The sequence below is a fragment of the Opisthocomus hoazin genome, chromosome 3 (genome assembly GCF_030867145.1).
Source record: "Opisthocomus hoazin isolate bOpiHoa1 chromosome 3, bOpiHoa1.hap1, whole genome shotgun sequence".
In the NCBI taxonomy this organism is placed as follows: Eukaryota; Metazoa; Chordata; class Aves; order Opisthocomiformes; family Opisthocomidae; genus Opisthocomus; species Opisthocomus hoazin.
In genome coordinates, this window is record NC_134416.1 from 61254983 (window position 1) to 61277707 (window position 22725).

A 22725-nucleotide genomic window follows, 5' to 3' on the forward strand; every position below is an offset into this window, starting at 1 on the left:
CGCCTCTGTGTGAGGCAACTGAGGATCCAGGGGTCACATACTGAATAGGCTGAATGTTCTAAGACCAGCTACAGGAGGAGGGAGCCATAGTTTGTGTGTGTGTGTCTGAGTACCAGCAACTGGAGTGGAGCTGTGGGCTTCCGAGGATGATGTTTCCAGGTTCCAGCAACCAGGAATACTTTGCATCCAGGGGTTAGCTGCTGAATAGGGTAAGTGTCTAAGACCAGCTACTGGAGGGTTCCATATTGTATAGGTGTATACAAACACCTATTTATTTTCCATTAATGGGCTTCTGTCCTGATCAGCGAGTGAGGAGAACAGGATGAGACCGTTAGCGCTGTTGTGTCTGCGTGAGTGCTGTGTTATCCACCTGTTGTCAATCTGTGTGGCCAGTCATGTCTGTATACACATGTGTGAGGGGACGTGTGCGTGTGTGTATGCAGGCATGCGTGTGCCTATTGGGAATACAGTCCCAGCCTTACCACCAGCTGGACCTGGGAACTAAATCAATCTGAAAAAGTGGCAGACCAGCAGAAATAATGGCAAGTATATGGAAGGAGCTGCAAAGCATGGGGAAAGCCAAGCCTGGAAGGCATATTCAAGGACATATATATTCAAGCAAAGCCTAAGACAACCTCGCTAATCAGGCTACTAAACAAATTACTTGTTTGTGGACCTTTTCCAAAAATACAGACTGCACACAGAAGGACATTTATTTGAGTCCTTCAGCAGAGAAAAAGGCACATAGTATCCAATGCTGCGCTGGCGGCTGCTTGCAAGGCAAACACACTGATCCTTCAGCTGCTTCACTGATGTCAGAAAGGCATTTGACTCTGCCTAGCATGGTGTGTGGGGGCTACTCGGAGGTCATCTGCAAGAAGCTGCTAGCCCTACTGGAAAGCATTTATGAAAAAGCAAGGTTAGAGCCCAGAGCACACAGTCTAGCTGACATCAGTCATGTCACAGCAACACAAGGGTGAGCAAGAAGGAGGTGACCTCCCAGCCTAGGTATAGATTTTGGGCTATTTGGAAGTTATTTATTGATTGATGGGGGTTATCTTAACTGTGTTCAAGCTGGAGAGAGCACCCAAGATTCTTCTCCCGGAGAGTTCCAGCTGGGTCACCTTCGATCAAGCAGATAATGAGGTTCCGTAACTCTGGCCTCAGGGCTGCTCTTGCACAACAGCAGAGCTGTGGTCGGACAGTAAAGATGTGCATGGACAAATGAATGCCTCCCACCAGGGCTATATGTCAGAACAGGCTACACAGACAGTGGCATCCCGCGGAAAAGTCACACCAGCATTGAAACAGGCAGCCAAGCCAGGCAGCTTTCCTCTACCTGGGAAACTATGCAACAAAGGGATCATAAAGGAGATAGGGCAGCTGTGGGAGCTTGTTTCCTCTCTGGAGGAGAAAGAAGATCTCCATTTTCATTAAAGACCAAGCTATTCAAACTGTGCATATTCCAGGACACGCTCTACATCGCAGTGACACGAGCTTTCGAGAAAGTTGCTCCACAAAGACTGCTTGCCTTCCCAGCTGCAAGTTTCACGTCGCGGCTTGTTACCCGCTGGCAAAACCACGCCAGAGGACAGCGATGCGAAGCAGACGGCCGTCGGCAAGGCGCCGAGGAGCCCACCCGCCTCTCCGGGTGCCGCCGCTTCCGCGAGGGTCGCAGCCTGCCCAAGGGCAGGATTCCCCGGCGGGTGAAGGCGGAGTGAGAAGCCCGGCGGGGCCGGGCAGCCGCCCCCGGGGCCGCAGCACCCCCCCCCCCCCCCCCGCTCCCCTCACGGCCCGTGAGGAGAGCGCGAGCGGTCGGCGGGGCGAGGGCGGTCCCCGGCGGGGGCGGCCGCTGGCGGAGCGCGCGCGGGGCGCCGGCCGTTGGGCGAGCCGTAACGGCGCGGGGTGGGGGGGGTGGGGGGGCGCGCGCGCGCGCCGCCTCAGAGCCCATAAAGCGCCGCCCGGTCGGCCGGCGCCGCGCATAGCTGGGCTGGGCGGCGGGAGGCATCGCCATGAGGGAGATCGTGCACATCCAGGCGGGACAGTGCGGAAACCAGATCGGGACCAAGGTGAGCCTCGGGGGAGCCGCGGCCGCTTCACCGCTCGGGGGACGTGCCCGGCCGCTTCTCCGGGCCGTTCCGCCCCGCGGGGCTGCGTCGCGCCCGCCGACCCCCGCCTGGGATCAGCGCGGGGCGCGCTCGGGCTGCGGGGCACCGCGCATCTCGCCTCTCCCCGTGACCATAAAAGGCTTTGGGAAGTACCGAAACCAAACGGGACTTTTTTTTTTTTTTTTTTTTAATTATTTTTATGTTTAAACTGGCCAGGCCCTGGCCCAAAAGCGGGGAAGGGCGGCAGAAGTCCGAGCAGCCCTCTCCGAACACCGAAACCCCGCAGCCCGTCCGGGCGAGGAGCTGGCAGCGGCCGCTTGTCCGTTGGGTTTAAATCCTGGTGCCTGCCCGGCTCTGCCTGCCGCCGCCTCCCGTCCCGTCCCGGGCAGGGCGGGGCGGCGGGCACGCCAGGAATCCGGCAGCTGCGGCCGGGCCGCGGGGCTGCCGCCCCCGCCCGCCTCCGGTGGGGCCGGGGCGCTGGGCAGGGCCCCCCGGCTCCGCGGGGGAGTCCCCAACCCGCTTCTCCTTTCCCTCCCTTAGTTTTGGGAAGTGATAAGCGATGAGCACGGCATCGACCCGGCCGGAGGCTATGTGGGTGACTCAGCGCTGCAGCTGGAAAGGATCAATGTCTACTATAATGAATCATCGTGTAAGTGTGGGGTGGGGAGGGGCGCGGGAGAGGGGCACAGAAATCTGGGAGTGAACGGGTTTGTGAAGCTGTATTACGTGTCTGGGCACACTCCTCACATGCCATCAGCCCCTCAGCTGATCCCAGCTCACCTTACTATACACAGAAAAGATCACCTACTTTCTTACAAACTGGTAACTGGGTGTTATGTTCCCAGGCAGAGCGAAATGACACAAGGGGCTGTCCTTAGGGTCTGGAGGTGGAAGGTTGTTTATTATCTGTCCCTGTGCTAGGTGTTTGCTCTTTTAACGTATAATTATTTCATCAGGTGTGTCTTATCAATTGCCCCAAATTAAAACTGTCAGTTATATGAGCCTGGACTCTGATTTCATGACTGAGAGGGCTGGGCCGCAGGTAATGGAGAACTCAACATGATTCACTAATAAGATGCCAAAGGCACCCAAATCCTCTGAGTCAGTCTGGTGTTGAAGGGTGTAAAATGGGGATCGAAAGTCCTTTGGTCTATTGACATGAACCTGCAAGTGCGAATGTTTCATCTTTTGTCCAGCTCAGGTTAACTCATATTATTTACCTGAGTTTCCTTGAACAATTTCAACTGGATACAGATTATTTGGTGCTTTGTGGTAGATGTGCTGGTCTACTATTTGCCATCTACACCAAGTAGTTCTCTCAGTATATGCAAATCCTTCAAGCATAAAAGCTTGTGAGGTGTATTAGGATCATCTGAACATAAGCCCTTCACCCACCCCATTATTCACAGAAAAGATTGTCTACTTTTTTATAAACATGTTAACTATTTTTTTTAATTGGAAACTTCCTTCCTGCATATCTGTTGCTAGAAAAGAGCTTACAAAATGTAATATACCTTCTGTAGGACCCAAAAGATGTCAGGTCTGTTTTTCAAGCAGAATTTATTTGTTCCTCCGGTACTGAATTTTTTCACCACTGTGACTTCCTGTATAGGAACTATTTATAGATGTACAATCTATATTAGACTAATAATATGATACATAATGTGTATTGAGAGCTATAACTGTGTTAACTTATTTCAGAACGTTAAGGGCATGCTTACTTTTTATTGTAGCCCAGAAATTCGTACCGAGAGCAGTCTTAGTGGACTTGGAGCCAGGAACCATGGATAGTGTGCGATCCGGTCCTTTTGGTCAGCTCTTTCGGCCTGATAATTTCATCTTTGGTATGTGGATGTCACATTTTTAAAAACAAAACTGTCCAACAGGTGTTTGATTACCAAGTGAACGGTCAAAAAGCATTGAAGCTCCCTGTTCCAAGGTGATCTTTGGTAGTGAGAGGTCCTAATAGCCAAACAATACAGTTCCAATTATCTGTAAGTCAGCTAAAAGATCCTGTTAACTGAAAAAGTCACTCCTGTTAATCATTCCTTCAATTAGCAAACTACTGAAAGTTTCTTATGGCATTCAGATAAAGTACATTTGCTTTCCATATGTATGAATTCCAGAGAAATCCTGAGACTGCTTCTTAACAAAAAAATAGATGGAAGTTCTGCAGAAAATGGAGGGGGGGCAAGGGGGAACCTCAACCACAAACCAACTAGACTACTCATCACTTGAATTCACATTAAATGCTTGAGCATTAAATGGTTTGTAGGCTGTGTAATTCAAATTTTTCATCAGATCCTGATAGTATAGTAAACAGTGGAGGAAGACGAACTGTAATATGGAAAATATTGTGATATATAGCCAGTTACTGGGTTATTTTCCAACATAATGAGGTACAGACTGAGAGCATGTGGGGAACTTCTGGTTTTGCAGTGTTCTTGCAGAGGGTTGTTCTAGCTTTTACTGTTTCCCTTTGTACTTACGTAGTACTTTCCATCTAATCTTAAAAATGCACATTAGCAGGATTAAATTTCATAGCATCTGTACAAAGTACAGAAGCATTATTGGTCCCTTTGCACTAAAGGAGAAAAGGTGTGTGAAAGTTAAGGGATCCACTTGCTGAAACAGGAAGTCTGAATGGAAACTACCATGAGAACTCTTATGTCCTTTTGATTTCCAAGTCTGTGCTAGGCACAAAACACATTTCCTTCTGCCGAGGCAAGCTTATGTTACAACTGAAGTTTGGTATATTTTGTTAACATAAGGAAGGAACAATGCCAGGGACAGACAGCGAAAAGATAAACATTGTTTGGGTGGTATAAAACAAACTTAAGTCTGGGTCTTTGCTTTTGAGGTGTGGAGTAAGGAGCCATAAAGAGTTACTTTAACCCTTTAACAGACTTTCAATGCTGTTCCTATTGTTCTCCTGTATACTCCATGGCAGTGATGTTAAGTGTCTATTTCAAAGGGGTTTTGAGAAACAACATGTAAAAGTAAGCTTAGGGAGAGAAGGCATAGACATAGGCAGCTTTATGATGTTTCTGTATTCGGGTTTCTTCTTTCACTCCTTTTCTCCTGCATGGGCCACACAAGCTCTCTGAAAGTGAATTCACCTGACGTATGGAAATACCTGAACTGGAGCTTTACAGTTTGGCATATCACCAGTAAAACCAGAGCAAAATCAATTCAGGGTGTCTTCAACAATAGTCCTGTTCACTGTACTCCCTTCCTGCCAAACAAACAATGAACTAACAGCATGTGATTAACTCGTATCTGACAGAGGCCCTGCCAGCATCAGGCACTGTCCTCCCAACCTGCTGAATAATGCAGAATGGCTGCCTGAATGCTGAAGTAATGATCTTCTGTGTCAAAAGACAACAAAGCATTTTGTTTTCTTTTTTAAAAATCTGGCCAGGGCCCCCCAAGGATTTTGTGGCAGAAGCTGGCAGTTCCATACTTGCTGTACCCCAGGCTGTTAGGGCTCATTCTGGTGAAGATGTTTTCCGCCCCTACTTGTATATACCTATACCTGTATGTGCCCATGTCTCTACAGCAAGTAACTGTGGACTGTCAATGAGGACTTCATTCAGGTGCGTTGAGTGCGTGATCACACACTCCAGATGCAGTAACTTTAGCTGAGACCAGCAGGAGGTTGAGACAGACACAAAATCCTTATGTTTTAATGCTTGTGTTGACAAGGTGGGGATCTAAAAGCTGGAGAAGCATAGGTGGAATGGACTCGTACAAGAGCAGCAGGTCTCCTGACCGCCTAACAGCATACGATTACCCACTAGGAACTGCTGTGAACTCTGATGTATCTCCTCTTAACAAGTTTTCATTTGTACATTTTTTTCATTTGTCATTCTTTCCTTGTGTACACACGTGCTAGCTTTGCTGCGTGGATGCCATCCCAATTTAAGTTGTCTGAACTGATAGGGGCAACCACAAAATGGCTGTTAGCCAGTCAAAGGAGCTGTCCTTCCCTCTCTAAATCATACCATGTGTTCTGCACCAAGGCTCTTCATATTTGGCTTCTAAGCATTAGTGTGCAAGCTACTGGTCTCTCTTCCTAAGTTTGTCTTTTATTTCAAACAGTGAAGAGAGGAAAGGAGTGAAAGAAGATTGCAGGGAGTAGTTGCCGTTTTAGGGACTGAAGAATAAAGTGACCATTAGACAAATGGCTTCTATGCATGTGCAGCTCAACCTGAATATGTGTGATAACCCTACAATGTGTTAGAGAAAGAAATAGCGGTAGGAGAATCTGGAGGTACCAAGAGTGCAGAGAAGTTGTGGAATTGTTTTGTGTAGACTTCCTTTAGATCTCAGCAAATGCACAGTGAGAAAAGGCAGAGGGAGGATGCTAGAAATAGGCTGCATACAACACAGAGCTTCGAGGACTGGCAAAAGATCTGCCAAGTCCTGATTTGCATGGGCACAGGCTCATTTTCCACCTAGAGATTTAGTGTGGGGGAATTTGATGATTTTATGTGTTTGTCTAAGATTTTCAGAGGTCTGGTAGCTGCCTGATAGGTAGAGGGCATCCAGTAGGGTTTCACAGGGTCATGATCAAGATTTCCAGGTGTGTGGCAGCCTTGTCGGAGCCATGCCACCTCCAGACTGTACTGTATTGTCATGGGTAAGAAGTTTGGAGCTTCCAGGGCTAATTCTACATGTTCTGTATGGTGGTGGTAGTCTTGCAGTCTATAGAGACAGTGGGTCTGGAAGTGTCAGATTACTGGGCATAGATGTGTGCACAGCGGGAAATCTCAAATGAAAATGTCAGAGACCCTCGGCAGGTGCCCGACTAGTGGACAAAGTGCGGCATTGCCACGGGAGCAGCCCATAGTTGTGGGCTGGAGGGAAGCCGTTATTGTTGGTGTAGGCAGCCGCTGCTACAGTTCCACTCAGCAGTTTAAATACAAAGGTCGTATTATTGCAATAGAGAGAGGTGGTGGTAGTTGTGTGAGCATCCACGCATTTGTGGGACTCGGAGTAAGATTAAGGGAAACTAGTGCAGTGGAGGGCCCGAAGGAGGACAGATCCACCTCTGCGTTAGGCATTTTACCTCCTCACTTAATTTGCAGACTAAGAAAAAGCAAGTAAAAACAGTCTCTACTGATTCTCCCCCCCCACCCCCACAATAAAAATATCATTTCCACTTTTGTGAGAGTAATTGTCATTTTCCCCTTACCTTGTTCTTTGTTCCTATTCTCCATTCTCTCCTTATCTCACTGCCCACTCAAGAAGGACAATATGATATTTACGCAAGGGGCAATCTATGAAATGAATTCCTAAACTCAGAATTTAGCTTTGTTAGGATCCTTCTGCATCTTGGAGCGATATCTCCTTGTTAGTGTACATTCTGATGTGTTGCCCTGTCTGTAGTAGGGGATCTGCTTAAGTGGACCTCAGATGGTTACAAACATTTAGTTCTGGAAGGATATTATTTTGTGCTTTGCCCAGTTGGATGGGAAGTGCTGAGCTCGCTAGGTTCAAAGAGAGAAAAATATAGCAACATACAGAACAATGCATTAATTAACCAAATACATCATGAGGAAACCAAGAATTTATTCAGTGAAAATAAAGTGCATCTCAATTAAACAGTATCCCAGCAAGCTGTTTCCTTGATTTGTATGTTTGGCACCAGCACAATGCACAGGGAATTGAAATGAGACATGGTAATAAGAAGGAAGAGGATAGTCTTGGAGAATGACGCAGAAACTAACAGCCCTATACCTAACTCTGACACTACTGCTGTTTCTGGACACCACTCAAGACTACCACTGAGTGCAGTGGCACAGTGTATGTAGTCACTGTGAGGAACAGGAGTATTAAAAAAACTGGTCCTCCATTTAATCCTCTTTGTTGTCTAAGTAATAACAAAATAGTGACATAGCACAGGATCCAGACTGTCCATCTTAAACTGAGTGGCACATAAAAAGAAAATGGAAGCCTTGGGGAGAAAATAAGAGTCTCGTGAAACATCAGTAATCCAATTTTGCAAGTTGCTTTATAGGTCCTGAAGAATAGTGAGTTTGTAGGGAAACAAGTAACAGCTAAAAGGCACTTCCAAGTTTTTGAAATAGCATTCTTGAAGCTTCTGTTGATTAGTATTTTCATTCAAGCCAGGTAGCCATGGATTAAAAAAAGCTATACCTCTTCATACAACAAGTTAAATAGCACTTCTGAAGCCCAGTCTTATCCTTCAATGAAAACAATGCCTCTCTGTCTCGTGGGAACAGTCCAAGAACCTTTCATTTAGAAATGTGTGTCTGTGATTTAGCTTTGTGTGCATCACGGTCCTTATAAACAAAAAGTATTTAAATATTAAACAGTCATCTTGTGTTTATGGAATAAGCAGGATTGGGAGTGTGAAAGTTTTCAAAACAAGGAGTCAAGGCCATCTTTGCATTTATCAAAGGTTAAACAACAAAAAAGGAAAAAACCACCAAAGGCATAAATGAAAACTACCAGGGATTTGAGGCAAAAGGAGACTATATTATAAGTTTGTTGATACTTCTGAAGATATTTGTAGGCAAAACTGAAGAGCACACTTGTCTACACAACAGATTTATAGCAGCTTTTGTTACAGATGTGAATCCATTTAGCATGCAAATACCAAACCTTACCAATGATTTTGTATATTTTCTTTCCCTATTGTATGTTATTTTAGGACAAACTGGTGCAGGAAACAACTGGGCTAAAGGACACTATACAGAAGGGGCAGAGTTGGTTGACTCCGTACTTGATGTAGTAAGAAAAGAGTGTGAACACTGCGATTGTTTGCAAGGATTTCAGCTCACTCATTCCCTGGGAGGAGGGACAGGGTCTGGCATGGGAACCCTACTCATCAGCAAGATACGAGAGGAATATCCGGACAGGATAATGAATACCTTTAGCGTCATGCCCTCCCCAAAGGTTTCTGATACAGTGGTGGAGCCTTATAATGCTACACTCTCGGTCCACCAACTGGTTGAAAATACAGATGAAACCTACTGTATTGACAATGAAGCTTTGTATGACATTTGCTTCCGCACTCTGAAGCTCACCACTCCAACATACGGTGATTTAAACCACTTAGTTTCTGCCACCATGAGTGGGGTAACTACATCCCTGCGTTTTCCCGGCCAGCTGAATGCTGACCTCCGGAAGCTGGCAGTAAATATGGTCCCTTTCCCACGCCTTCACTTTTTCATGCCAGGCTTCGCTCCTTTGACAGCCCGAGGCAGCCAACAATACCGAGCACTCACTGTTCCAGAGCTCACCCAGCAGATGTTTGATGCCAAAAATATGATGGCAGCCTGTGATCCAAGACATGGCCGATATTTGACAGTGGCTACTGTCTTTCGTGGTCCCATGTCCATGAAGGAGGTTGATGAGCAGATGTTGGCCATCCAGAACAAGAACAGCAGTTACTTTGTGGAGTGGATCCCAAACAATGTCAAGGTGGCAGTATGTGACATACCTCCTCGTGGCCTCAAGATGGCTTCCACATTCATTGGCAACAGTACTGCTATTCAAGAGCTCTTCAAAAGGATCTCGGAGCAGTTTTCAGCCATGTTCAGGAGAAAGGCCTTCCTTCACTGGTTTACAGGAGAAGGAATGGATGAAATGGAATTTACAGAAGCAGAAAGCAACATGAATGATCTGGTTTCAGAGTATCAGCAATACCAAGAAGCAACAGCAAATGATGGAGAGGAAGCATTTGAAGATGATGAAGAAGAAATCAATGAATGAAGAAATCAGGTGTGCTATTTTCCAGGCCAAATTCTCAAATCTGGATTTCTTATAATTAGGCTTATAAATCTGTATTTAGGCTTCAAACAACAAAAAAAAAAGGAGCATGGGTCTCAAATGTTAGAGATGCTCTTCAGAGTCCATTGAGGTCACTGAGAACTGAGGACATTCAGCATTTCTGGAAATCAGGCTATTTCTATTCATGAGACAAATGTAAGTAATTCAGTTGAGACTTTGGCCTAAGAGTCTGAAGACAGAGATTGCTAGTTTGGGATCTTCTTTTTCCCAAACAATGTTTGTCATCCCTAAAGTTGTACAAGAGAAGACATAAGATAGACATGAAAATCTACAAAATAGAGCTGCACTATTTTAATCCAATTATGAGTAAGAAAATCTTGTGGGTTTGAAGTATTAATTCTGTACCAAATACACAATACTGAACTGCCAGGAAAAAAAATTATTCATTAATAAAAAGAAGAAAAAGTTTTTAGCTATTCTGTACAGTAACTGTTAACAGTGATATTTGAATCCAGTCCCCTAAAAATGAAATAAAAAAAGATTAGTATACTCTCAAGCAAAAGTGTTTTGGGCGGTCAATGCTATGTCACTATTCAGTGAGCTGGAGGTCAGAGGCTGCATTTATGCTGTGTGACTTCATCACTTGCTGCTGACTAGTCACAGATTATATATGTGAAATGTATACATTTGCGATGCGTTCTTTAAACCTTGGGGTTTAAAGTGGCACCCCGGTATCTTGCTGGTTCTCTGTTTTTCTGGCTATCGCCAGTTACTGGTGCTGTTGCTATCTCTGTTCCACCTAGGCCATGTAGCTGAAATTCAGGTACTCCACAGAACATGGTGGGAGAGGGGACATAGGCCATGTGTTGATAGATCTCACTGCCTAGGTTTAGAAGTTCACCACACCTGTAGATGCCATGGATGTCTTGTTACCAAGATAGGTTAAAATCACTGGACGGATCAAGGTTGAAGTACAAATAAAAGTACTTATCTATGATATTCAGCACCGCTGGCAAAACAAAAGATGAGCAGCAGTTTATCTGCTTATACTAAAGCTGAAGCAGAAAGGTCTCTGTTACCCAGCTGGCTTGCTGCCTTGATAAAGTGACTGTTGGGCATTTGCTCGCCTTGCATGCTTTATGTTTCTGCTCATATCAATTAAACAGCCTTTCTTCATTAGAGAGCCTCCACCAGAGAACACTCTGTCTACATGGAGCCTCTTACTTAGGTCAGTTTCTAGGCAACAAAACAAGCAAACAGGAGAAACCCTGTGGAAATCCAAACTTAAAATGTTTCAGAAACTCTTTGCTCTTCTTGCCTTCAGAAGCACTTTCTAAGCAAAAGTGTTGCTCAATACTTAAAAAGATGCTTTACAAACAGAGTGTGATTTCCAAAGATCCATCAGTCCTAACGAGATGATGTTGTGTTTTGTTAGTTTGGGATTCAGGGAACGAGACAGTATTTTATAAAGTATGTCAACTAGGGAGCTGTCAGTTGCATAAGCTGAAGCTGTCTGCCCAATTTTATTCTACACAGAAATGGAACTAAACTAGTTTTAATCAAGTACAAGTTTTTCATACAGAGTGACCTCGTGGGTTGAGACGGGCGGTGGGAACATGCTAGCCAGACTGGCTTTGGCATAGGTGCATCAGCAGCGATCGGGGGGGCTGCCCGATGAGCTTTTGAAGGGGAGTGATGGAGTCAGCAAATTCGCAGGGGCCGCATTCTTTGCGATGGCTAGTGATGCCTAACGGACTTACAAATAGCAACAGAGCGCCTTTAAATACGCGTTTTAGAAATGTTGGGCTATGTTGTGGCTATGTATTTATCGTGGCATGAGATTAAGCTAAAATGCAATGTGCCTTAAAGAGAAATTAACATTTAGTGCAATACAAAGCAAAACCCATGGGGAATAAAGCCATTAAACTTACCGGTTTCGTTCCTGCTTTGTAAATGGCAGGCTGTTTGCTTCGAGAGGGAGCAGAATGTGTTACAGGCCCAGAGCCTGCCATCATACAGCTGTGGCACAGACTTTTGAGTTAAAGCACTAGCATACCTTCTGGATGAAGTAGAACCAACCATCTTACAGGTTGTGGAACTGCCTTTTCTTGTAATACAGAATTCAAAGTAGGTCCCAGCCATAAATTGTGATATTACCATGGGAAAAAAAGTTAATACTTTACCAGGAATCTTCGAGTTCCTAAATAATGGAGTTACTCACTTGGTGAACCAGTCTGTTCTTTACTGCTTTTCATACACTGGCTCAAAACCCAGACTATAGCCTCAGAGCCTGTGGAATCCAGACCCGACGACGTCCTCTGAGCCTGCTTTGAGCCATTCTTTCGCATGTGTTTACTTGCAACTGTTTGATGTGAATTTCTAGAATGTGTTGAGGTGGAGGAGGCAACCTAATGCCCTCCTTAGGAAAAAAGAGACACATCTTCCATATGATCTTAGGAAAAAAAAAACCCACACAACACCACAACAACGCACCAGAATGAACCCAGGAACCTGTAGTAGGAATGTCATCAGCAGACCAGCCTGCATAAAAGCCATAAGAAAGCCATGGGAAGCACAAATGCTTCCTGTTCCTCTTCAGTAAAGCAACTGTGATCATCTTCCTTTCCTGATGCAAAACTGAAACTTGTTTTAGTAACAGGTTTGGTGAACAATTCCTTCAGTTGCACTTCCTTTCAAGTAACTTCCTGTTTGTTTTTCCTTGGAAACTTCTATTTTGACATCTAGCTGCTGAGTCCCACCTAGCTTTGTGCCTCTTCTTTTCACATTCCCCACCTATGTGTTTTTCATTTCCCCACTAGTTTTTCAGCCTAGTCTCTTGCACCTTTTCCTTCTGTGCCTAGCCCACCTTCCTTTTCTCTACTTTTTACTGCTTTGCACCTGGCCACAGACAAATAGAGAGAATCAGGTTGCCAGCACAAGCCAGACCTAAGAAGGCCTCCAAGTCTGGCCCCCAGTACCGCCCAGACACAAGCACCCTCGCCAGCGCTAGGATGGGGGGACGAGAGGGCAGCCTACACCACTGCCACCACTCCAGAACTGGGAGCAGGTGAGGTGTGCCATGGCAAGGAGGTGCGGTGCCGGGACGGAAACTGGAATCGAATTCGATGGGCCAGCTCTTTTCCAAAGTCACTCCAGTCAAAGCCAGCAAGGAATCGGGCAGACCCTCAGGTTGCAGACATGACAGTCCCTGCACTGGCCACCCTAACCATGCCACTGTAGGTTCTTGATTTTTCCACATCCTGAAGTTCCTCCTCTCCATCCATTTCTTCTGCATTTGTATCTCCTTAGGAAAAGGTAGTCACCTCCTGGGAACAGGGACAGCCTGGGAAAGAGGGTCCAGACCTGCTCCTTCTGTCAGCTTTGGGAGGAGCAGGGGAGCCAGCGGCTGCCTCTGTGCTGTACAAGCCCCTGCTAGTTGAAGCAGCACTGCTCAATATGTTTGCAACAAAAATTAATGGCCTTATGGGCAGCCACAGCACAGACTAAACTTGATTTTCTTGATTTGTTAAATGACCTGAAATCTTAAATTTGTGAGTATGAGGTAGCTAACAGTCCTCTTTAAGCAAGCATGTTGGGTAAAGAGCTTTTTTTTTTGTTGTTTGTATTTCCATATATTAGATTCCAAAATCTCAACGCAGTCAAATTCTGCTACTTTTGGCACGAAATATTAAGACTTACTGAGGTAAGACCACACAAAGCAAGTTAATGCTCTAAAATAGGGGCAAAGGGACTTGCCTCTACTTTACGTTATCATATGCTTATTAATTGCGTGCTGCAACTAAAGAAGAGTGACATTTAAAAGCAGACAGCACAAACCGGGGGTAAGAGAAACCGTTTCCTGGGGAGAAGATTATTCTTCTACAATCTGGTAGTGCCACTGTGAAGTCAGCTTAGGGTGGGGTGTTTTTTGGGGGACATTTGGTTGTGGTTTGTGTTTCTTCTTATCATTTTTATTTTTAAGTAAGGAATGAAGAAGTGTAGAATTCTGACCTTTATGACATAAGCACATTTAGTCCTCAGCTCAGGCTACAAATTGCCTATTCCAACCAAGAAACATTCAGCTAAATGGAGGGCAGAAAATAGAACTGACAAAGCAGTCGTAGGTGGAAGGTACAGCACTAGAGCATATGCACAGAAATCAGTCACTGCTTCACTGTGTGTGCAAGATTTAAGTTTCATAAAGCAGGTTTACTATTGGAATAAATAGTTCTAAACTTTGACTCCAGTAATAAAGGAACTGAAGTTTAGTTTTATTCAGCATGCTTTCCTGTTTATCATTCATTTTACAACAACTGTGTATCCCTCTTGGACTTGAAGTGTTGTTTAACATCTAAGAATGTCCGGTAAATACGCCCCGAATTGCTGTATTTGCTGTGTTTCCCTTGTTCCTCTTCACTGTAAAGCCAGGCAACATCAGAGATGGCAACAGCTTCATCACAAAGAAAAAAAAAAATCCCCTAAGAATAATTTCCATAAACAATTTACTTCAAATATGCCAAGAGCTTGTGTCTGACCTTTCAGAGACAACTTCTTCCTTTGTCATCCCACTGCTCTCCAGAATGTTGCAACACACAGATGGAACCAATCCCTCCTTCCTCCCTTAACCTGCCCTCCCAGTCACGAGCCTTAAGGGATGTGTTACCCAGCAGAGAAGCTTGGTTTGTCCTCCTTCCCCACTTAACCACCCCACCTTGCAACCAGACTTCCCTCTCCTCTTCTGGGACAGGGAGAAGGTCAGTTCTGAACAGCTGAATTTTCCAACTAACAAAGCTATGTCATGCAGCAGGCAACCAGAAGCAGATTACTAAGACAACTGTATTCAACTAAGCAGAGGGAAAAACCCCGCAGCTTCAGGTTAAGCATACCAATATGAAACCGACAACCTGATTGCTACCCTAGTTTAACAAAATCTTTAGAGGAAGTTTTGTATTGGTCTGAATCCCATGCCAAGAAACCAGAAAAAAAAAAACAGGCTTTGTTCAGAAAAGTACTGATTTTATTGACTCAAACTGTATTTACACAACACATTCATATGTTCAATATCTTACAGAACTCTGTAAAAAACTGACTAATAAAACTGCAGGAGCCAAACTGAGTTTCAGACTTCAGCCACTGAACCATGAGTACATTTTAAGATATTTAAGTGGGTGTCCAGTTTCACTGTCAACTTACATGGCAGTTCTCTGTAAACAAATTTTTTAAAATCAAAATGAAAGGTGGAGAGGAAAAGGGTCAGATGAAAGAGCTGACAGTTTTGCAAAGCTAGTACTTTGTAAGACCAGACTTTTGGCTAAGCATTCAACGATGCATTTTGTACGATTCTTTTTTTGGAAACAGGTCACATACAGGTATACTTTAGATGAATAATCAAAAAACTTCAGATTTTTTTTTAAGCTTACATAGATGTTTAAAAAAAGAGAGACCAGTGCCACAGAGTTTGTGCACGAAATCTGAACTGTTTCAAAGTTTGAGAGGCTCGGTTCTGTCATTCCACTGCAGCTCAAATCCAACATACGATTCTTCGGTTGACAAATGAAAGATGAGCGTCTCTTACCAGTGAACTGATGATACCACATATGTAAATTGGGAGCAGAATATCCTTATCTCATCACAAGAGATCACTCTTCCACCCATTTCTAATACAGTTTGGTTGAATAAATATTTTTTGTTGTTGTTTTGAAGTACAAACTAGGCAAGTTTGTTTCTCTTCCAGAGTGCAAGTCAACATCACTGCACGCTTTGCAGTTAAAATGGCATCCCTCCTGTGATCTGCCTAGCGACCTGTTCATCTGTTGTCTCCTCTTTCTCTTTTTCACGCTCTTTGTTCCAGTCTTTAAGGCCTTCTGGCAGTGAAGTATCCTCATCCAAACTGCCTGTACCTTCAACAAATTCTTCATAGGTAGACTTCTCTGCAAATGGTCTTGGGCCAAGCAAGTCTAGCATATCACTTTTATCAAGCACTTCCTTCTCCAGTAGGCGTAGGGCAACCTGGAATAGCAACGAGTTATGTCACACACAAAGCACCTAAGATGGCTCTCTTCCTTGGAAGAGTTTGTTAAGGCAGTTTGGGACCAAATTCAGCACTGATTAATTTTGACAGAAAAACCAGGTTGCTCAGAGTTCACTTAACGCATAATTTTTGCTACCTAAATGCTCAAAGGGGAGAAAAATACCCTTTCTTTTAATCTTACTTTTAAGATTTGGCAAAGTTCCCTCCCTATAGGCTGCTGTTGCTGTCGTTGCTTTAGAACAGCAGTCTTTTGCTGCTGCCAAGAGCTCCTGAGGCAAGGTGTTAAGCTACAGATGAAACCAAGCGTTTCCTTCCTGTCAAACCAGACGGTTCAACAGGGCTGCTGTTAGGTTACAAGCTAACAAGCACCATAAAATACCAATGTGTACATTACTGCACAGGTGTGGTTTGTAACCCTCTTGGGCCAGTGAGCACATAGTTCAGCACAAACCATGTTCAGTGATCTTTTTGGGATGGTAACCTACACCACCACCAATTACTGAATCCACACAAACCTGTTGTCTTGCCTATCAGATGCCTACCCTGGAAAATTACCCTTTTGCTGTACTGGGCTTTCTGGCCTGGAGGAAGAGAATACGCACAGGGGTAATCTCAGCTGCAGCGAGGCAGATCAGAAGCAGCCAAGGGGCAGGGAAGGAAGATGGTACAAAGATACTTTTTATTTAACATTCAAAAGGCATTCACAGAAAGGAAGCTGTACATATTTCCCTTCCTAGAGAGCTTCCTTCAGCCTAATGAATTGGAATCCTGGTATTTCATGTTTGGGTTTTTTTAAGTTTCATACTTGTCTAGTACATCTACTAAAGCCTACTTCAATAGACGACTCTTCCCTCCAACTTTCCAAATGAATATTGACCATACAAGGGGGGAGGGATGTTAAATCATGTTTGTGAGAACCTCAGAGGTGTTCCAACACAAAAGAAGATATCTATTTACTTATTTAAGTCTTATAACTCCCAAGATTACATTGAATAGTTTTTGAGCAAACTTCCTCATATACTTACACAGTCACTATTTTTAATCTATTCAGTTCAGTTCAGATTCTGGCTTACCAGCTGGAACTTGGCAGCTGAAAATATTGTAATGCTCACCTTCTCCACTTCTGCTTTCTTCTCAGTTAGAAGACTTAATGTCCTGTCATAAGCAATGTTAATTAGCGACCGTACTTCTTCATCTATCAATCTGGCCGTTGCCTCACTGTATGGTTTCTCTAATACCATGTCTCCTTGACGAGGGAGATCAAAGGAAATCTGCCCTACTTTTTCATTCATACCAAACTGAACAATCTGAAGAAAAAAGAAGAAAAAGAAAAAAATCAAATATAGGAGTGACTAAAATTCTAGGGTTTGTCAACGTAAAATATGGTAAACAAAACTGAAAGGAGGAATTAATTTCGCTATGACCAACCTCTTCCTCTAAAACAAACACTCCCCTGAAAACTCAAGTCTACCTACGCTAAAGTAGCCTAGCTGACTTTGCTTTTAATGATTTAAGTGGTGGTATTTGTGTCCTTCAATTTAAGGTGGTTACTCGTGATGTGCATGACAGTTTGCTGTTTAAATACTAAGATATTACAGAAGAACACTTCAGCCTTCCTTAAGCAGTAAAACTCTTTTCCTTTACCAGAAATATAGGTGCTTTTCCAATTCAAAATGCTTCCAAAGTCCAGCTTATTCCAGTCACCCATATGGATAAGCTAACTTCACCTAAGGATTCAGTTAGAGGGTGTTGAAAATTTCGTCCTATTGTATGCAAAGATGATATGCTGTACTTCATCCCAAGGCACTCCCCTACAAAGGTGAAAATGATTCTTATCTTGCTTGACTCATTACTGAATATTGACTCCTCTGGTTGCCAAATACGGATGTTTTAAAGTTGTATTTTACTCCAGCAGAGGCAGAAACAAGTTCAAACTGCTATTTCTGTATTCACTCCATGGCTATCAATTTGATGGTTACTAAAGTGGCACTTCTCTGCTGGGTATTGCAAGATCACTATAGGAATGACAAAGAATATTGAGAATTCAAAGACCTCTCAGCATCTTAACCTGCTTCCATCTTAACCAACCTTCTTAACCTGCTTCCTTAAGTTCAATACTTCTATTTAAGCCCCCAGTTCTCTCTGGAGACAGTGTGTCTGGTTAACGTGAACAACAGCCTGTACTTAAACATTTTTTAATTTAAAATTGAACAAGAGTCACTGAAGAGCCTATAAAATTAACATTAACAGGATTTCATTACACATTTACTTCCAGAACTGGGGCAACAAGAAGCACACCAGAGACTGGGAAGCAGGTGTGGTTTGGGGGTGGGGGGGTAAGTGTTGCTCAGGGGGAAGAGAAGCGTACTCTAACATGTCTGTCTTGCTCACCTTCCGAGTATCTTATAAAATGACGTCCTCTGTGTCGATGCAGGAAATAGAATAATGCACCCCTGTGTAGCACATAGCTACAAGTGAGTCATTACATCGACAAGATTGCAAATTATTTGTCTACACTAGTTAATGATACAAATACAAATTAATGCCTTAATTTGCGGCACATAGTGCTTAAATACAAGGTTTTCTGGATTTAGTTATATATGTGAATCCAAATAGGGTCTTCAAACTGGGCAATTGTAAAAAGTAGGATCAGATGACTAAATCTGTGCACTAAATTCCATTTTAAAAGTCTACAATTTCCACATGTATTTGAATCAAACTGCAGCATATATGTGCCTGAGGACAGATGTAAAATAGTAATCAAAACCTAATGCATGGACTCCTCTTGTAAGACTATAATAAAATACTTCAGTCATCAGCATCTCTATACAACAACAGCATAACGTTTATTGATACAATATTTTTGGAAACTAGGCTTTTGAGGGACATACCTGATCAAACTGCATCCTTTCAAAGTATTCACGTTAGATAGTAGGTAAGGAAAATCGTAAGTAAAAAGAAGTCTCCCTTAAGCACATACCTGAGCATATGCACTCTGGGTCACCTTCTTCAAGTCATCTTGGGCACCAGTGGTAATTCTTCCAAAGAAGATTTGCTCAGATACACGTCCTCCCAGAGTCATGCACATTCTGTCAAGCAGCTGCTCTTTGGTATAAAGATACTGTTCTTTGGGTAAATACTGAGCATAACCCAGTCCTTTACCACGTGGGATAATAGATACCTACAACCAAAATTAACAGAATCCTAGAACTAAATAGTGCTAAAAAACATAAAGCACTCTACGGTTTGACCTAATTTTTAACACCACAACCTACACCATTACTCACCCTTGAAGTTTAATTCAGACGTCTTATTTGGTTACAGTTTTGCCCTCATTGTGATTTATCCTTAAAAGCCCTGGCTAGCTCTAAACTGGGATAACTACAGGAAAAAGGCAATACCACTGTCCTATCTTTTCCAAAGACTGTATGGTATTTTTAAAATCTTTTAATGAAAATTCTTTTAGAGTTATGTATTGGGCTTTTAAGTATTCTGTAACAGGCATAGCATTTCTGCATCTTTAGCATTCTGAATAGTTGGAAGAGTTTCCATGTTTACTAATGTCTTTCCTTCCAGCAGTAAATTGTACAAGATGCATTTTAAGCTTGAAAGTCAGATGAGAATAAGAATACAGCCAAGCAAAACTTGTTAAAGGAAATTTGGGAGATTGGGGTGCTTTTCCCTTTATCTTACACTCGTCAAGCTGTGCATCCAAAAAGAAAATCAAAATCAGCCTCCAGATGATCACTTTTATAGTTACATTCCTGAAGAGGCATCCACCTGCATAACCTGGTAAGATTAACTTATAACACTGGTCTGTGCTAAAAGCCTCAGCTAGAAAAAGCTGCTATCAAGGCAGGCAGACTCATGGGAAGATCTGGTCCCTTTCACTTTTCAAGGACATTTACAGTACAAGCCCTGTAACAGCGAAATCAGACAGAGTTAAGGAAGCTACAAGAAGTGAACCAAAAAAGTACTCTCAAATTTAAACACACTATCTTTTGCAAGATTACATATTTCAATACCCTCTCAACACTGGGGGCAGAGGGAAGTGAAGGAAAGAAAAAGATGCTGTCCATGCTACTATTAAATTACTAGCTCAAATTAGTTTGCTTTACCTTTAAGAGTGGGTCAGCATGCTCCAAAAACCATCCTGCAACTGCATGCCCTGCCTCATGATATGCTACTGTCTTTTTCTCCTCTGGTTGCAGTACTTGAGTTTTCTTTTCCAAACCTTTATAAAATAAATTTGATTAATACTTTCAGACGTGCCTTTCTCCATTGAAATCCCTTATCTCATTTAGAAAGATGGTGAGCAATACTTAAGATGCCATGTACACAATCTATTGAAAAAATTTTGAAAAAAACCCAACCCCAAACTTCCAAGTTTTAGAAATTTGTATATTTCAGGTTTTACTGTAACCTTGCCCTTGATTAGATTTTCTAGTTTCAAAGAATAAGTTAAGATTATTGAAACATTTAAATAAAACATTTGCACTTTAAAAATCAAGTAATTTTCTAGACTATCCCAGGCTAACGGCAGTTAAATGCACTGCTAAATCCAAACAACCATTCCTCTTGCAATTTTGAAGAAAGCAGAAAGGCATCCTGATGAAATTTCTCTCCCTACCCCCTTCTCCTCTACAGATGTCAGCAATATAGACAGAACACTTCTTTTCTACATCTCAAGTGTGTTTAGGAGAGAAAAAAAAATACAACCTTGAATAACAGGAGAAAGATTCAAACCACTGCTTTCTATATATATTATAGAATATATATATTACAATTTTTGAGAAACAATTCATGCAATTCACCTACCTCCAATAACTCTTTCAATTGCTTGCTCAAAATGCTTTTGGTTTATAGCATCTGAGAGATGCCTTGCAGCAATTAAAGCCGCTTCATTACAAACATTAGCAATATCAGCACCTAAAAGCAGAGAAGGCATGAATTACTGATCATTTTCAACAATTTTCTCACAGTCTAGCATAAAGATAACCTTATCTAGAATTAGATTTCTGTAGATTCTCATGAAGCTTGAAAATGAAAGGTAATGCTCTCTGAAATAGTTCATTACACACAGCATAACTCTTTCAGAGGTACTGAAATACATGTACTACGGTTATAGGCTTTAGGATTTTTCTCTTAGGTAGACAGCTACCAGAGTTTATTATCAAGTATTTGTTTGATATATCCCACGCTCTGTAAGCTTTCTGTCTGCAACAGACTATACTTACACTAGAATATGTATTTAGCAGAGTAAGTTTCCTACATATGGATCCAGTACAGCTCGGACCTTGATGTGTCTCGAGCCTATCCTTTCACATTACTGGCTTCAAGCCATCAATTGCCAGAAATGTTGACAATCAGACCTCAAAAAACCAGTTTTACATAGATCACAAAAACAGAATTCAGCTGTTGGTCACCACAGATTTTAAATGGATTCAATTACACGCCAGTAATGAAAGTTCTCACATTCACTCCTAATTCAACACAAGGTTACAGTACATTTTCCAGGGACAATTCTTCCCATTCAGAACCAGAAACCCCCTACAGAATGTGCACACAAACTCCACAAAAGCAAGCTCTTCTGTAGTAGTGTTCAAAGAATGCAACAAACATATTAAAAGGAAGAATACACGAGTGACAGCACTGAGAAATCTCCGGACTGGTTTCGCTGAAAACAGAAGAAACTGCTGTTTGGTGTGTCACCCTGATTGAGGCAGACAAAACTTAAGATCCTCAGAAATCTCCTACTTGCTCAAACAGGCAAAGACAATTTCATGCTGTACCCATAAATAAAATAAAGTAAGAGTGCCATCCAGAAGATCAGATGCAAGAAAACCAGCAGTAGTAAGGAAATAAAATATCTACAGCTTATACAGTCCATGCAGAAGAACAGTGACGTTAGGAGTCACTTACCAGAAAAGCCAGGCGTCAGTGATGCGAGTTTTCTTGCTAGGTTATCTTTATTTAAGATGGTGTCTAATTTCAGAGGTCTAAGGTGAACTTTGAAAATAGATGCTCTTCCTTTTATATCTGGGGGTCCTTTAAGATCAAAGAGTACATTTTTACTTTTCACATATATATATATTTTCTAATTGGACGCACACGAGGAAGTTACATATGTAACTAGCTCCAGTGATTTCAGTGGGATTCTGCAAACGCAAAAGCATACAGCAATACAGATAAAACTTACCAATGTAAATCTGTCTGTCAAAGCGTCCTGGCCTCATTAAAGCAGGGTCTAAAATATCTGGCCTGTTAGTACCTGCCAAAATTACTACATTTGTGGTTGTATTAAATCCTGTCAAAGAAATATAATAAAGAAAAAATCTGTAAATATAGTTTCCATGAAAAAAATAAAATACAAATAGAAAGCCTGTCTGCTTTACAGGGCCACATAAGAACTGAGAGGTTAAACAATCAATCTTATTAAAGCTGAAAATACTTCCATTCATTAGACTACTATCCAGCTTTTCGTAACAAGCAAAAAAGTGGCCTTGGGCTCTGCTTTGTGAAGTACCATATCAAACCCTGCTTTATCTTCAAAATGCAATAATAGATTAGCTGCTCAGGAAATTGCAGAACCAGCATGGCGAGATGGTTTCGGTGGTGTTTTTTGTTTGTTTGGGGTTTTTTTTTGGTGGTTTGTTTTTGGTTTTGCTGCTTTTTGTTTTCCTCCCACAGACAGACTAGTCTCATGCAAAGAATTTTTTTTTGCCTATTCTACTTTGACAGAGAGTTCTCGGATGCAGAATGATAGGTCTTTTTGCTCAGCGAATTTCAGGAAAACACCAGGCTGCAGCAAAATGAGTCACCATT

General features: G+C 42.7%; 2 protein-coding genes across 3 annotated transcripts in view; one reads left to right on the forward strand and one right to left on the reverse strand.

Annotated features, from left to right (window-relative positions):
* Nucleotides 1-1947: 1947 nt before the first annotated feature.
* On the forward strand, nucleotides 1948-12436 carry TUBB6 (tubulin beta 6 class V). Its single transcript, XM_075416494.1, has 4 exons — nucleotides 1948-2069; nucleotides 2649-2757; nucleotides 3842-3952; nucleotides 8788-12436. The coding sequence occupies exons 1-4, from the start codon at nucleotides 2013-2015 to the stop codon at nucleotides 9849-9851; spliced, it is 1341 nt and encodes a 446-aa protein (XP_075272609.1). The 5' UTR covers nucleotides 1948-2012; the 3' UTR covers nucleotides 9852-12436.
* A 2428-nt stretch (nucleotides 12437-14864) lies between these two features.
* The window catches only part of AFG3L2 (AFG3 like matrix AAA peptidase subunit 2), a 30649-nt gene continuing 22788 nt past the window's right edge, over nucleotides 14865-22725 (reverse strand). For both annotated transcript variants that reach the window (XM_075416496.1, XM_075416495.1), the window contains exons 11-17: nucleotides 22100-22207; nucleotides 21823-21948; nucleotides 20719-20829; nucleotides 20019-20134; nucleotides 18881-19081; nucleotides 17013-17207; nucleotides 14865-15878 (exon numbers count right to left, since the gene is read on the reverse strand). In XM_075416496.1, coding sequence (XP_075272611.1) covers nucleotides 15636-15878; nucleotides 17013-17207; nucleotides 18881-19081; nucleotides 20019-20134; nucleotides 20719-20829; nucleotides 21823-21948; nucleotides 22100-22207 — 1100 coding nt within the window. In that variant the 3' untranslated portion in view covers nucleotides 14865-15635. The remainder of the gene's footprint in view (nucleotides 15879-17012; nucleotides 17208-18880; nucleotides 19082-20018; nucleotides 20135-20718; nucleotides 20830-21822; nucleotides 21949-22099; nucleotides 22208-22725) is intronic.